The following is a 15,116-nucleotide window of genomic DNA, read 5'->3' on the forward strand; positions in this document are numbered from 1 at the left end:
AAAGGAGAGATTGAAGAAGATGTTGCTCACAGAATTAGAGCTGGATGTACAAAGTAGAGTTGCGCTTTTAAGTCTTATATGTCGTTGCATACCAATGAAACTGATGGGGAAATTCTATAGGATGGCTGTAAGACTAGCCATACTTTACAAGACAGAATGTTGAGTGGTGAAGAAACAACATATCCATAGAATGAGTATAAATAAGATCAATGTTCCAAGTTTTCTCGGACACCTCCACCCCTGTTCTTCCTCCTGGGCCACCTAGAAATCTAGGCCCCCTAGGCACTAGACAGCCGGGACTCCCTCGACTATGTAGGCACCAATGGGGTTTTTTGGTACATTGGCTAAGAAGAGGACGTTGAGATAGATGAGTAGCAAGACAAGGAAGATAAAATTCGAAATAAACATATTCAAGGGAACTTAGGGTAGTCCGATAAGCCATATAATGAGGACATTAGAATTTGGTAGTTTGGTCATGTGCAGCGTCAACCTAGAACAAGACCTGTTATGAGGGGTTACTTAGTTCAAGTGAAAGGCTCTAAAAGAGCAAGGGAAAGCACCCAAAAGATATTGATAAAAGTAGTGAGAAAAGATATATTGACTTATGGTCTAACTAAGGAGATGGCACTTGATAGAGCAGAATAGTGGAACATGATTCGTGTAGCCGACCCTAAATAGTTACAATAAGGCTCAAATTAAGATGACGATGATGATAATTTCCATTTTGTAGTGTGTGCTAAGATTTCTCTTAAAGTATGCTTGGGATTTTTGTCCAGGTTGCAATGACCAGTGCAATCTCCCTAGTGTGGATTAACATTTTCTGGGGATGTTTTGGTTCAAAACTCATCTTATGATGCAGTTAGGTTTTCTATTCTTTTATTTTATCATCTCTTTTTAGGAGATTGAAATTGGGTTTGATTTTATTTGCTTTTTATTTTGGGTTTTTACGGTATTTATGTATTTTTTTGTTGTAAGAATTAAAGGTAAGAATGGAGAATTCAATTTCGAGAAGATGAAGGGCAAGAATTTAATAGGGAATAGAGTTTCTAATGGGGAAGTTAAAGTTTAAAAGTTTCTTCTATAAATATGTAAGTACTAGACAAGGAAAAGAGAGAAGAAAAACTGAAATTTGGGTCTTCTAAAAAGATCTTTCTGGGGTATACTCTACAATTGTTGGAAACGTCTGTGATTCCGAATTGTTTCTGAAATCAGAATCGTGGAATTGCATGTATCAGAAGTTTCGGAATCTAGGAATCGTTGTCCGTACGATTCGGATTTGAGAAAAATGATTCCCACTATTTTGGAATCGCGATTCAAAAAATTAGGAATCGTGTTTTCTATTTGCAAGAATCGATGTCCCTTCATGTTGGAATCATGTTCATACCTATATGGAATCACACATGACCCCACTTGTTTCGGTGGTTGCTGGAATCGTGATTCCTAAAAATATCGAATAGTGATTCCTAAAATTCTAGAATTGTTGTCCCCATCAACTTGGAATCAACATTCTCACCATTCCTGAATCGTGATTCTCCTCCCCATATTAGAATCGAAGTTCTCCCCTTACTAGAATTGCGAACCAATTCCCTCCGGTATATGAGAGAAGTATTCAAAAAATATATAAATTTATCCATTACTACTAGATCAAATTTTGGTATGTATATACTCAGTCCAATACTCCAAGTCCTAATGTCAACCTTTATGATATCTTTGTGAACAATCTCATACAATCGACTCGATCTACTAATAACCCTATTATGCCTATAAGGTCTGGAGCTAGTCTACGGCATACAAGGAGTGAGAACAAGGGCAAGCTCCCTTTATCTCCTTTCCTTGAATTATAAAATAAGTACATGACATAGTAATTCTTCTTTATTAAATGTAGTTTTGAGTCCTTTGACTTTTGAAAATTGGGTTATTCAATTTTTAGTCAATTTCTCTGATATTTAGTGATTAATTTAACCTAAAACACCACACAGGGCACTTCACTCATATCCTTATTATCCTCTTATTTTACTTAAAGAAAAGCATTTTTATCCCCTTTTTAAACTTGAAGAAATGATGGTGTCAATCATATATTAATCATTATTACATTGGTAGTTTAGGACCCACCCCATTTACCAAACACTATTAAATTAGAAGTAACAAGTTTTTTTAGTATTATTTATTCTTGGTAAGAGTTCTTAAAAAGTAACATGGAATGAATGATGGAAATTAGTAAATAAAAAAATAAAAAATTTAACATATTACTTATATTTAAAATTTTAATTTTATTGCCGTGTGCAACAACTTCAAATTCTCTCGCGCTCTCATACATGTCGCATCATGATTGAGCACACATCAAAGTTGTTTCTGCTCTCCCTATGCTCACATATTACTCATATTTTAAATTTGATTTTATTGCCATGTGCAACAACTTCAAATTCGCTCTCGCTCTCATACATGTCGCGCTCACTCATGATTGAACACACATTGAAGGGTTTCTACTCTCCCTATGCTCACATTGCTTCCTAACAACATAAATTCGCAATTCCTTAATACTTTGAATCAACGTTTAGCATAAGTAGAATCGCATTGTTGTGTAGCAAGAAATCACGATGTATGCAATATAGAACTTGATTCCAAACAACATAGATTCGCAATTCCAAAAAAATTGGAATCAATGTTTCTCACAAGCAGAATCGCATTCATAAAGTCCTCGATATGGAATCTTGATTCCGGCAATCTAGGAATCAGGATTCAAACTTGGTGAAATCGCGTTCCGCAAAAAATGGAAACGTGATTCCTTTCTTTTAGAATCGACTTTCGTTTGCGGAAAGCCGAATCGAGATTCCGAAATGGAGTCGCTACCCTCATAGCCGATTCGGGTAACTATAGTAGACTCCCTTGTCGACCCAAAGAGCAGGGTGTATTCTCTCACAATTTTTTTACCATTATTTTTCTGGCTCAAGTTACTTCCTTTCTCCCTCTTTTCTACGCCAAGTGGTATTAGAACTTGCAAAAGATCCATTCATCAAACCCACTCACACCCATGCTTGGATCGAGGAGCGAGGATATACTGTTGTAGATCATGGAAGCTGTGAATCAACAAATTATAGAGAGCATAAATCAAGCCATGGAATACTTTTTAAGTCCAGCTCAGCAAAAAAATCAGCGGCTGCAACAATTAGACAATATCTAACACCCAGAATAGCTACTTGTAACCCAATAGATCCAACAACAAATCTCAAACTCGGGATCAATTAAGCTGCATGGCTAACTATGCTGCCAATCCCGTACACAGTGAGCAAGTTTTTAAGCAATAACCACAACCTGTGGAACGTCCACGAGAACTCAATATCAAGGTCTATCTCTCTGCGTTCATGGTTAGCTCCACATCGAGGGTTTTATTAACTTTGAGCTTGGTAGAAATTTCTCTAAATGAAATGAAATGTAAGAGGAGCTCGAAGAAGCACTCATGAATATGATTAATATCCGAAAGTTCCAATACAAGTTATATGTAAGCGTCTCATTCATTGGTTTATTGACGCAAAAAAGTACCCTATGGTGGCTCAATCACCAACTATTTAGGAGACCTCTGAGGATCCAAGCACCTCTTAAAACCAAGAGAATGATGCAGCTAGGTTTTCTATTTTTTATTTTTGTTTATTTTTTTGGATGCTAGAATTGGGTTCGGGGTTATTTTTGTTTTCTTTTTTTTTTTTGGCCTTTTATTATGGATATTTATATCTTTTTCACTATAGAGATTTGCATTTTAGAATTGAAATTTTAAATTTTGCGAAGATGAAGGCCTAAGATTTAATAGAGATTAGGGCTTCTCATGGGGCAAGTTAGGTTTTTAAGGTTTCTCTATAAATATGTAAGTTTTGGACTAGGAAAAGATAGAAGAAGAATTGATTTTTGAGTCTTGTGAAAAGATCTTTCAAGGGTAGACTCCGTTTGAGTCTTAGGGAGAGGGTATATCGCTCACTTTTTCTTTTTTTTTATATGTAACTTTAGTTTATTTTCTTTCTCCCACTTTCTCATGCCATATATGCATCTTGGATTACCATTGCACCTTTTGCTTTTACCATTGCACTCGCAAATTGCTCAATAAATAATCATTCTATTAAGACTTAAAAAATTATTGACGCTCTTCATGAAAGTGCTCTAGATAGCTTGCCATGAAGCCTCTCGCAACCACTGTGGATGCTCAATATAACTAGAGAGTTGATGAAGAAACCTGAAAATAAACGGATTAAGGTTTATTAAAGGCAACATATGCACATAGTGCCCAACATGGATCAATGTCCTAAGCTAGGAATTGTAGATTTGTAAGTGTTTCATACCTTAATACTCCATAAGGAGGATAAATTAACAATTTCCAGACTCATGAGGTCAGAAATTGTCATTTAATCTCTTTTTGGGCACTTATCAAAGAAAGACAAATACTGGATGGGGATCTTATGGCACATGGTGCATCCACTCTAGGCATTTGCCCAAAACTTCAGGGATAGTGGTCAAGCTTGACTTTGAAAAGGCCTATGACCACATGGATTGGGCCTTAATCGACGAAGACCTCATTAAAATGAGCTTCGGTTCTAAATGGAGGTAGTGGATTAAAGGCTGTATCTCAAACCCACATTTCTTCGTCCTCATTAACAGTACTCCCAAAAGAAATTTCTCCTCCTCTAGAGAACTGCGCCAAGGTGAACCCCGCTCTCCTTTTGACTTGCAATAATGGCTGAGGTTTTCAGCAAATCCATATAGGTTTCGTGTTGTAATAAGCTCCTCAAGGGCTTCAACGTCGCCGCCAAGGGACCCAAAGTGTTGCATCTTCATATGAATCTTCTAATTTTGCAGAGCCAACCTACAGCAAATGGACACCCTTTAGTTGTACCTTAAATGCCTTGAATTGGCCACTGAGCATGGCCAAATCTAAAATCATGGGCGTGGCTGTGGACCACCAGACTGCCCTCGCATTCGCCAATAAGCTGCGCGGTGGCCAAAGCTCCTATTTTGCGGAGCCAACCTACAGCAAATGGACACTCTCTGGTTGTACTCCAGCCCCGCAGCTTTAAGGCATTGTCTCAATTTTGATGGTGATTTTTTGGGCCAAGAATCGCAATAGTTTTAAAGATCTCACCACCTTAGACTTCCTAAATAGCTGGCAGGGGGTTTTGGATCACAGACCACCAAGAATTGCTCAATCCTCCTTATAGAGACCTCTGACCCCAATCAAATCAAGCTCAACTTTGACGGTTATTCTCCAGGCAACTTGGGTCCAGCGGGTTATGGGGGCCTCTTTAAAGATCACAAAAATGACACCCTTCTCTCCTATTCCGGCGACATTGGGAAAGCAGGATCAACCACAGCCGAAGCAGTGGCACTCTTAGAGGGTATCAAAAGATTCAACCATGAGTGAGAGCCTTGGTAATAGAGGAGAACTCCAAAAATGTCATTGCTAGGGCCTCAGGGCTTCTGCCTGTCCATGGCATTTGGAGCATATTTTTTTAGCACTTTTCACCCTTTGCAGGCATATTCGCATCTCCTTTCAACACATGTGGCGTAATGCGAACTCTAGGGCAGACTCACTTGAAAAGGAAGTTGCTACCTCATGTAATACAACAGAGAGAATCACCCCAGCAGTTTTCTGAGCTAGGTTACGGAAGTTTTGTAATTTTGGACAGGGTGCTTTCTTGGCACAGGATGCTTTTTGTACAGGGTGCACCATTTTTTGTGTAGCAGGTCATTAGAGACCTCAATTTCTACAAGAAGGAGTGGTTTCAGGCCCCAGTAAAGGTTTGTATTACTTTCTCACAGTAATAGAAATAGTGAATTGTTTTTTGGTTGAAATGTCAGTAATATGGGCGTTTTGCTTATATTTTGCAATTTCAACATGTGAGGTTGGTATTGCAATAGTAAATAACTAGGCAGCAAGTAATGAGTGGAACTTCCATTCTGCAAAACAGGGAGAACATCAAGGCTAACGTTTCTTGACTAGATTTAAAGAAAAAGAATATTTCTAGAAACATGGGCAGCAGACACCTTATTAAAAACTAATAACCAAGTGAATCATGTGAACTGGCACGATGAGAATGTGATATTCCTAATAAGTCAAGGTCTTTGGATCATCATAGAGGGAAGCGAAATTGAAAAAAAAAAAAAAAAATTAGAAATACAATCAAACGACCATTTCTCTAATTCACTTGGTTATCAGTCCTTTACAGCACAGAAGACACTTTAAGGTGAGTGATAAAGGCAATAGTGAGCACGAGACATTGAGTAAATGTGAATCTAGGTGATTGAAGCTAAGGAGGATCATCATGTTTGATTATTCCCATATTGTGAAGAACCTTTAGTACTTCATAACAAATGATGTGAAGTTCAATAAGAATAGTCATCATGGGGAGTTTAATAAGAATGGCAATAAAAGGGCATATTCTGCAAGATACATATAAATTATGGGACATTATATGAAAACAATGTTGCTTATAGAAGTGTGACATTGTCTGATCCTGCTAATGCTATCGTTTTTTTCAGGGATATGAACTGTCTCAAGCGAAAAAAAAAGACAGATCATATTTCCCTAAAAGTTGTTTGACGTTTTGAAAGGTTTTTTTTCCCCTAGGAAGTATTCAAGAGAAACGAAGGGAGCCACTGAAATGGCTAAGGCACTGCTGATGAAGAATATAGTATAATTTAGCCAGATCGTGCGGCATAGAAAATGTTTCAGATGGTAGTGATGAAGAGAAGCAGAATGAGCATAATGATCTATACATGGAGAACAAGCTGAAATTAATTTAGGTGGGAATGGAATTTTCCTTCACAATTCTGCTTAAGTTTCCATATGAGCATTCTATGAGATCCTGGTCGGATAATAGCATTCCTATAGTGGTGGATAGCATGGTTGTTGACATCAACTTGTTTCATTAGGTAATGGGGTATTGCAGAGGACCTGTAATTTGCAACAGATGCTCATGCAGATGGTTGCATCTAGATAGCATTGATGGTTTGTTAGGCACTTGTTGCCAATCAAGTAGGTTAGATGTGGGCAACACGAACAATCAAATGGCACTAGTGAAGAAGATGCCTGACCAGATCATGTGTAGTTGAAGAAGAATAGGTGTTGATAATATGCTTTCGACGCGAGGCGAACAACATTCAAAGTTATAAAAGCTGCAGCTTTTAGCCAGATTTTTCAGCATATGATCCTGAGACAATACACGAAACATCTAACGATTGGAGAAAAAAATGGACCACTTTGAAATAATGCAATCCCATTGTAGTCCAATGCTTAAGGGACAATATAAATCATTTAAATAGATATAAATGTATGACCCGTATCTGTCCACACTGTTGGACTTGTACAGTGCAGTCATCAGAAGTCAATGCATGGCATTAATCTGGGAGCAAAACTAAGGCAGCATTCAACCTTAGAATGAGCCTTCCACAATGCTCCAATTTGAAATCAAACAACAAAGTACTGGGAAGACTACAAAACAGCTGGCTATGTTACTTAAAACCCTGGTAACATAAATTACGAATCAAACTTTTACATACTTTTTGTTTTTAATGAAATAAACTGTTACCTCAGGAAGAAAAAGAGTAAGTAGCTTCAAGTAAAAAAAAGTCTACAACTTGCAGAATTTGTATTCATATAATATTCTATGATATCTAGGGCAGTACCAATGAAAGGAATGGCTCGACAAATTCCACTTCCAAGAACATCTTCCTTTTGGGGACAAACAAACAACAGCATACAAAGAGCTTTGCTAACATTAAATTTGTACACGTCCCCCATAATATTTAATTTGGATAATAGAAAAGCAACAGTTTGTTTATTTTTCTATGATTGGATTTATAGACTTTGGAAATAGAAACTACAATGTATTGCACATCGCTTGTACAAGAATTGTTGATGTTACAATAGATAGATTTGCCCATCTAGGGAAGAAACAGCAAATGTCATGGGAGTGCAGCAAATCCCCGAAAAAAGGCTTTCTTTTGATGACCCTAACCTTAGCCAGGTATCTTGCAAACTCCTTGGCATCCCCTAGTATAGACCAAGAAACAGGTATCTCAGGAATCTCTTTGGTATTCAGAACAAATTGACTCTAGTTCTGGCAAGAATTGGTCGCTTCTGGAAGAACTGGATATCCAAACAAGAAGCCACTAACTTCTAGAAACCCGTCATTCTCATCACAGTTACTAAGATCTTCTATCTAAGTGGTGCTCCTGCTTAGGAGGGGGAATGCGATCCCAGTGAGTTCCCTCTCTTAGGAAAGCATTCCCACCTTCTTGGAAACTCTTTCCACTAATGTTGTTAGGGAAGGTCCCTCTCCTTTGACAGGTTCCCTTGTGGGATAACAAAATGCGTCATAATATAAATTTTGATAGTTTTCAAGAAGAGCTCACATGTTCATTTTAGACCAAATTTGAAAGGGTACCTGAGCATCACAATACTTTCATTATTTTTTTATGTTTATCTTATTTTTTAATACTTATTATAAGAAGCTCCCATATTGGTCCGTAGCTAGGGAGCTTCTGGAAAACAACAATCCCCCGCTCCCATTCCCACACCCTCTTATTATCTGATGTATTCATAGTGAGAAAAATTCATGGGATGAGCGAAAAATGAAAGAAATACAAAATTTATAAAGAGATACCAAAGAAGACAAAACAATATTATTCAGAATTGAACAGCAATCTCCAGTGGTTAATATGTTGTTAGCATTATGGATTTTCCATTAGAAGTTAAGACAACATTTTCTCAGTAAATCATAAAATTATGATTACAGTATCCAAAACTAGGGTTTCAACTAAAACATACAGTCTGACAATAGTTCCTGCCCAATAATTGTTATTATCAAAAATGATCCCATGATGTGGTTGCTCCTTATTTTCTGATTGATGTATTTACGTTAAGAGGGATCCCAGGGCGCTTGAGAAAAACACAACATAAAAAAGCACTCTAATAATACTTGTTTAGGTAAATCATGACAGCATGATGGCAGAATTGAAATGCAGTCTTGCTTTCAACTTAAACATGCACCCAAAAGGTCAAGCAGATTTTCCACTCATTCAACACATTATTTGTCAACGTTCCATCGACACAGAAATATTCAAGTCAACCAGTATCAACTATATAATGTAGAATAAGCTAATAAATGTAGACCTTCAAACATGCCTGACTGGATAGTTCTCTGCACTCTGAAACAGTAAGCATGTCCAACATCTCCTTTACAATGTTCTCTAAAGGTTCATTTGAATACTCCAAACGATTCATATAACCAGCCGCTGCAAGAAAAAGACTAATCCTCTGGAGTGATTCAAGAAAATTTGTTGAATTAGACTACTTATCTGGAGTGATTCGTTATTCTAAACATGAAATATATATTCTGAATTAATATTGAACATACAAAAAAACGTTACTCATAAAATATTTTACCAAGCAGTCCTTTAAGCGCTAGTTGATGATCTGAAATCTCTGGGTAGTAGACATTTGATATCCGAAACCATGGCCCTGAATCAAACATGAAACAAAAAACAACAATTAAAATGCATGCTTTTCTGATTCCTTCAATACCACCATTGAAACCAAGAAAGAATGATATTCCATAGCCTTCCGTTTATCTCCTTTATTTATCTGAATCTAAAATGTCCATTCAATATTAATCTCAATAACAAAAACCATGATAACAATTTCACAGATTTAATCTTAAGTTAGTGCGTACATTGTGCACATTAAACATAATAACTAGTGATCATCTAAAGATTAGGTCATGCACCTAGTAAAGAGATGGAGTTTGATGGAGTGACCAGCATAGCAATATCAAGCACAATGGTGGACATCGAGAAGAAAACTATTAATGAAGAATCCAGACAAATCAATTTATACTAAATGCTTGTTCACTTTTCTTTATTTCCTTAGTTTTCTTTCATGATTTATCTTTATTAAAACAAGTAACAGAAAATGGAAAGGTATTGGATAGAGTTTGATGAAGTGACCACTAATGTTAAGATCAGACCGGATCGGACGCTCCAGACCGGAAACCAGTGATCATTCCAGTCTGATTGACCCTCCCGAGACTGGATTGTCCAATAAAGTGGTACTGAACCAGTGGACTGGTTGGTACAATGTCTGGAACGGTCAATCCACAAGTCTAGCATTGAACTTGCTAGTCCCGACAAGGCCTGAAAGAGATGAACAGACCTATTTTTTCAAATTTTAAGTCAATTTTTGGGATTTTTGTCTTGTTGAAAGATTCAGGGGCAGTGTGGTCTATTCTATATTTCATATAGTTTGGGGTTAAAGATGTGGATTTTTAGAGAGAGAGAGAGAAATACTTTGATGACTGTCACTCTCTCTCTCTCCTCCCACAACAATCAACTGTGCGCTATTTCAAGCCCCAAGTAGGTCCACTACACCCTTTTTTATTTGCTTATTTTATATTCGGAAAAAATAGAAAATGTTTTGGAATTTTAGGGTTCTACAAGAAATGAAAATAAATGCAATGGGTTGTTTCTTGTATTTAATTTAATACTTGCTTTTTCTCAGGTAATTTTATTGTTGTAGGTTTTTGTTGGGAAATGCTGGCATAGGCCCACTAGCCTACAGCAACATATGAGCCCAACAGCTCATATTCTGACGGACACGACCTCATTTTGCATTTTAATTTTAATTTTTTTTTCTACAAATCCAAATCACGTTAAATTTTAGACGTCCATTCTTCTCAACAAGGCGCACCTAATAAAAATATTTAAAAAATAATTCACAAAATATAAATTGGCCAAAATACCCCTGAAAAGCTTCAAAGGTATTTTGATCAATTTATTTTTTACAAAATAGTTTTTTTATATTTTATTGGGGTGCGGTTTGTATAGAGCCGAGGCTCTAAACAATCAAATTAGAGCCCACCTTCAAATAATAGAAATATGGTTTCAATACTTGAAATTTTGTGATAGCCTTAAATTATATTTTCATCTTTAGTTATAAAATTTAAAGCTTCAAACATAGTGTAGATCGAGCCGATCTATGAAAACTTGAAATTCTTAAAAATTGATGGTTTAAAAATGCGCTACAAGATGCACTATTTCCAAAATTTGAAATCCATTTTTTTTCTCATGTCCATGCATCTTGATGTTGAGATGATCAATTTGATGATATATGGGCATCAAAACAACCTCTTCTAGTGAAAGTTTTGAGATAGGCTCTAATTTGCTTGTTTAGAGCCTAGGCTCTAAATAAACTCTCCCCTTTTTATTGGATTCTCCTATTTTTATAAAACACATGCCCAAAATTTTATGTTATTTGCATTTACAGAAAATAATTAAAATTCAAATACAAAATACAATTGTAATCATTGGATCGGGCCAGATTGAATTTGGGCCGATCTAACGGACATGACTTCATTTCGTATTTTAATTTTAATTTTTTTCTACAAATCCAAATCATGTGAAATTTTAAGCGTTTATTCTTTTCATCAACACGCACTTAATAAAAATATTAAAAAAATATTTCGTAAAATATAAATTGATTAAAATACCCCTGAAATATTTCGGGGGTATTTTAGTCAATTTAGTTTTCACGAAATACGTTTTGATATCTTTATTGTATTCTAATATTTTTAAAGAACACACACCCAAAATTTCAAGTGCTTTGGATTTATATAAAAAAAATTAAAATTTAAATACGAAATGCATTCGTGATCATTGGATCGGCCCAGATTCAATCTAAGCCGCTATATGTAGCTATAGGCTAGTGGGCTATGCCAGCATTTCCCTATATATATATATATATATATATATATATATATATATATATATATATATATATATATATATATATATATATATATATATATATATATATATATATATATATATATGGGAAAAGATCATGTCAGCCCAATGGCGTACTGCTACAATAAACGCCAATGGCCCAGATTGAATCTGGGCCGATCTGACAATCCTGGATGTCAGGTAGTGTTTGAATTTTAATTGTTTTTCTAAAAATCGAAATGATCTGAAATTTGGAACGTGTGTACATAAAAAATAGGTAAATCTTCAAAAAATATAAAAAAAAATATTTTACATGAAAAAATTGACCAAAAAACCCCTATAAAGTTTCGGGGGTATTTTGGTCAATTTTGTTTTTTTGCGGATTATTTATATGTATTTCTATTAGGTGCACCTTGATGAGAAGAACGTACACCTAAAATTTCAAGTGATTTGGATTTATAGAAAAAAAATTAAAATTCAAACATGAAAAGAGGTCGTGACCGTCAAATCGACTTAAATTCAATCTAGACCATTGGCGTTTACTGTAGCGGTCAGCTAGTGGGCGTCCTGAATCCACTCTATATATATATATATATATGGTTTTTATTCATAGTTCATTACTTTAGCTTTAGCTTTGCCTTCAATAATTCAATTTCACTATTGTTGGTTTATTGCTTGATGAGTTATTAGAGTGCATCATGAGAATTGAATTGAGATATGAACAAATGGGTATTGTATTTAATTTCGATAAAGTGTTATATGCGTCAAGGGACGCATTCTTACATTTGCATCCCACAAGGCATAAACCATCCATCTCAAAGATGGATGTAAATGGTGGTCCCTCCAAAAAAAATTTAAAACCAATGGTCCAAATACTTCCTTTAAAAATTATTATTTTTAGTCCATCTTAGAGATTATATACTCCTTAAAAATTAGGGCTAAAATCCATTTCAAAAATAGATTATTAGGAGGGGCATTTCCACATATGTGTCTGAGGACTCGTAGAAACTTTGTTCTTTAATATTTGTTCGTGATAATTTTTAAAATTTTCAGAATTTTTCTATTTTTCCATACTTTCATCCTTTTCTCCATTTTTTTGTATTTTTCGTATTTTTATTGTTTATTTATTTGGAAGCTATCAATTTCGACCGGTCTAACCAAACTAGTGCCCTCATTGGTATGGTCTTAACAACAATAGAAATGAACATAGAAATATCAAGCACGATAGCAAACATTGAGAAGAAAATCAAATAATCAAGGATTCCAGACAAAACAATGCCTAAGAAATATTTGCTACTTTTCTTTATTTTCCCTGCTTTTGTTTCATTATTCCTCTTAATAGACACAAATGGAGAGATGGAATGATACTTTCATTCCTATTGGCATTTGGTCTAGTATGATCATTTCTACAACAGTCATATTTATTTGGAAGGAACTATTGACTTAGGGTTCCCGCCCTAGAATCACATTTTGGAAAAGTGAACCTACTAAAGAACCCATTCATCTCCTCGTAGGAAAACGCTCCTAACACTTAAAGAATACCTGCTCCCATCCTCTAGGGAATCCATTTCTCTTTTATAATTTGATACATTGGTAATAATAACCTATCTCTATCAATAATAATGGGTGATCACATGGATATTAAATTATACAAATTCCACTGTGATGAACATCAATGTGCATAATTTAAACATCATCATCTTAGTCCTCCTTAAAATTTGCTCCAATCTTTATTCCTAACAATTTGAACTTAATCCAATTTGCGAATACAACAGTAAGCAATGTATGCTTGCATGGCATTCAAATTGGTTCATTCCCCTGGAGATATATATAGATTTTGAGATTAAGTGCAGAGACTACCTTTTCGTCTATAAAGTCTAATGAAAAGCCTCTGACTATCATCAGAAAGTGACTCGAAGGATCCTGACCAGTGAGAAACAATTCCATTTGTTTTAGTAAGTGGATAGAGCCAACCAACACTTCAAAAAGGCATGTAAAAAGCAACTGCAAGAGCACCTAGAAACAGCTTCTCATCATCAGTGAAAAGGTAAGAGTGATGCTTCAAAACTTCCTTAATCAAAATGCAGAAGTTTTGCTGATACTTTTTAGTGTTTGGGGGGAAGTCTTTTGATGATTCAACAACACGAGCAACATTCTCCCACAAGCATTGGAACATTTGATGCTCATCAGACTCTCTTTCTGTAGCGACTAGAATCTTTTGACAAAAGATTCTTACAGGAACAGCGCCAAGTGAATGATCAGGAAGAGATGTAACCAATCCCTGCAAATATCACTTCATCAAGCCAGATAAATAAACCAGGAAAAGTATTAGACAGAGAAAACATCCATGTAGATGAATATTGAAATAAGCAACCACATAAATAGCAATATAGCATGTAAAACAAACATAGAAATTGGAATCTCTCATGGATAGAAATAGGATAGATGAGGACAACATATCATTAGGATTTTCATAGTTGTAATATATTTTAACGCATCTGTAAAATAGGAATTATTTTCCTTGATTCAAGCAGAAATTCCCAAACAATAGAAATCCACTTCTTAGAAGACTAGTAAGCACAGTCACGTTACTTGATCAAGAGAGAGATGAGCTCACTAGAATAATCTCCCCAGGTTGATGTCAAAAAAAAGTTCCAAATAAGAAAGATTATATATATTCATTGCAGCTAATGTGACTCCTCTCTTTAGTGTTTAACGAAATTGAGAATCACTATGGTCTTCAGCAAAAACTAAATCCTTACATTCCCAATTCTCCTCCACAAACAAATCTTGTTTTACCAGGCTCTCTTTGCATTTTATACCACCTACTCTGAATAAGTATAAAATAAACAACAATTATGAAATTTACTGGAAACAAACTCTTTTCGATATTTCCCTCTCAATGGCTTCCCGAAGGCAAATAAAAGATAATGCTTGAAATTCAATTTATATTGCAAATTGTCATTAAGTCCTACTCCAAGCACCTTGCAACTCCAACCCTCTCCCACCATGCCGTCACAGATTCGACTGCTCTAGGTTTCCAATGCCACCCAATTTCCTTCAACATCACCTAATTGCACAAACCAAGGGTAGATCATGAAGAAGGACCATCTGGATTCATCCACAGAACCTTACTACAACATTGGGCTTCTTAGTAGGTGACGAGGGACAGTCAGCCACAAGACAAGGGTGCACTGCGCCAGCCATTTCCTACCTTAGCTATGCCGGAGGACCCTGGGCTAAATTTATATTTTCACTAAAAAAATCAAAGAGAGGTGATTGAGCAAAACAAGCCTCACCATAAAGAATAACAATAGTTGATCATAAAAAACTAAAACATCAGAGTAACGCCA

General features: G+C 35.7%; 1 protein-coding gene across 28 annotated transcripts in view; it reads right to left on the reverse strand.

Annotated features, from left to right (window-relative positions):
- Positions 1–15,116, reverse strand: part of LOC18429962 (zinc ion binding/nucleic acid binding/hydrolase) — a 40,784-nt gene that overhangs the window by 18,581 nt on the left and 7,087 nt on the right. For 15 of the 28 annotated variants that reach the window (XR_002280230.2, XR_002280229.2, XR_016058511.1 and 12 more), the window contains exons 5-8: positions 13,780–14,044; positions 13,624–13,686; positions 9,431–9,505; positions 9,158–9,279 (exon numbers count right to left, since the gene is read on the reverse strand). Coding sequence is in view for 12 of the 28 variants with exons in the window: in XM_020664690.2 (XP_020520349.1) it covers positions 9,158–9,279; positions 9,431–9,505; positions 13,624–13,686; positions 13,780–14,044 (525 nt within the window). In the remaining 16 variants the exon portion in view is untranslated. Of the gene's footprint in view, positions 1–9,157; positions 9,294–9,430; positions 9,506–13,623; positions 13,687–13,779; positions 14,045–14,747; positions 14,890–15,116 lie in introns of those variants that run through there. The other 13 variants (XR_016058510.1, XR_016058509.1, XR_016058519.1 and 10 more) reach the window with 5 other exon arrangements.

The sequence above is a fragment of the Amborella trichopoda genome, chromosome 6, assembly GCF_054954075.1.
Source record: "Amborella trichopoda isolate Santa Cruz 75 chromosome 6, AtrichopodaSantaCruz75HAP2 v2.0, whole genome shotgun sequence".
Taxonomy (NCBI): Eukaryota; Viridiplantae; Streptophyta; class Magnoliopsida; order Amborellales; family Amborellaceae; genus Amborella; species Amborella trichopoda.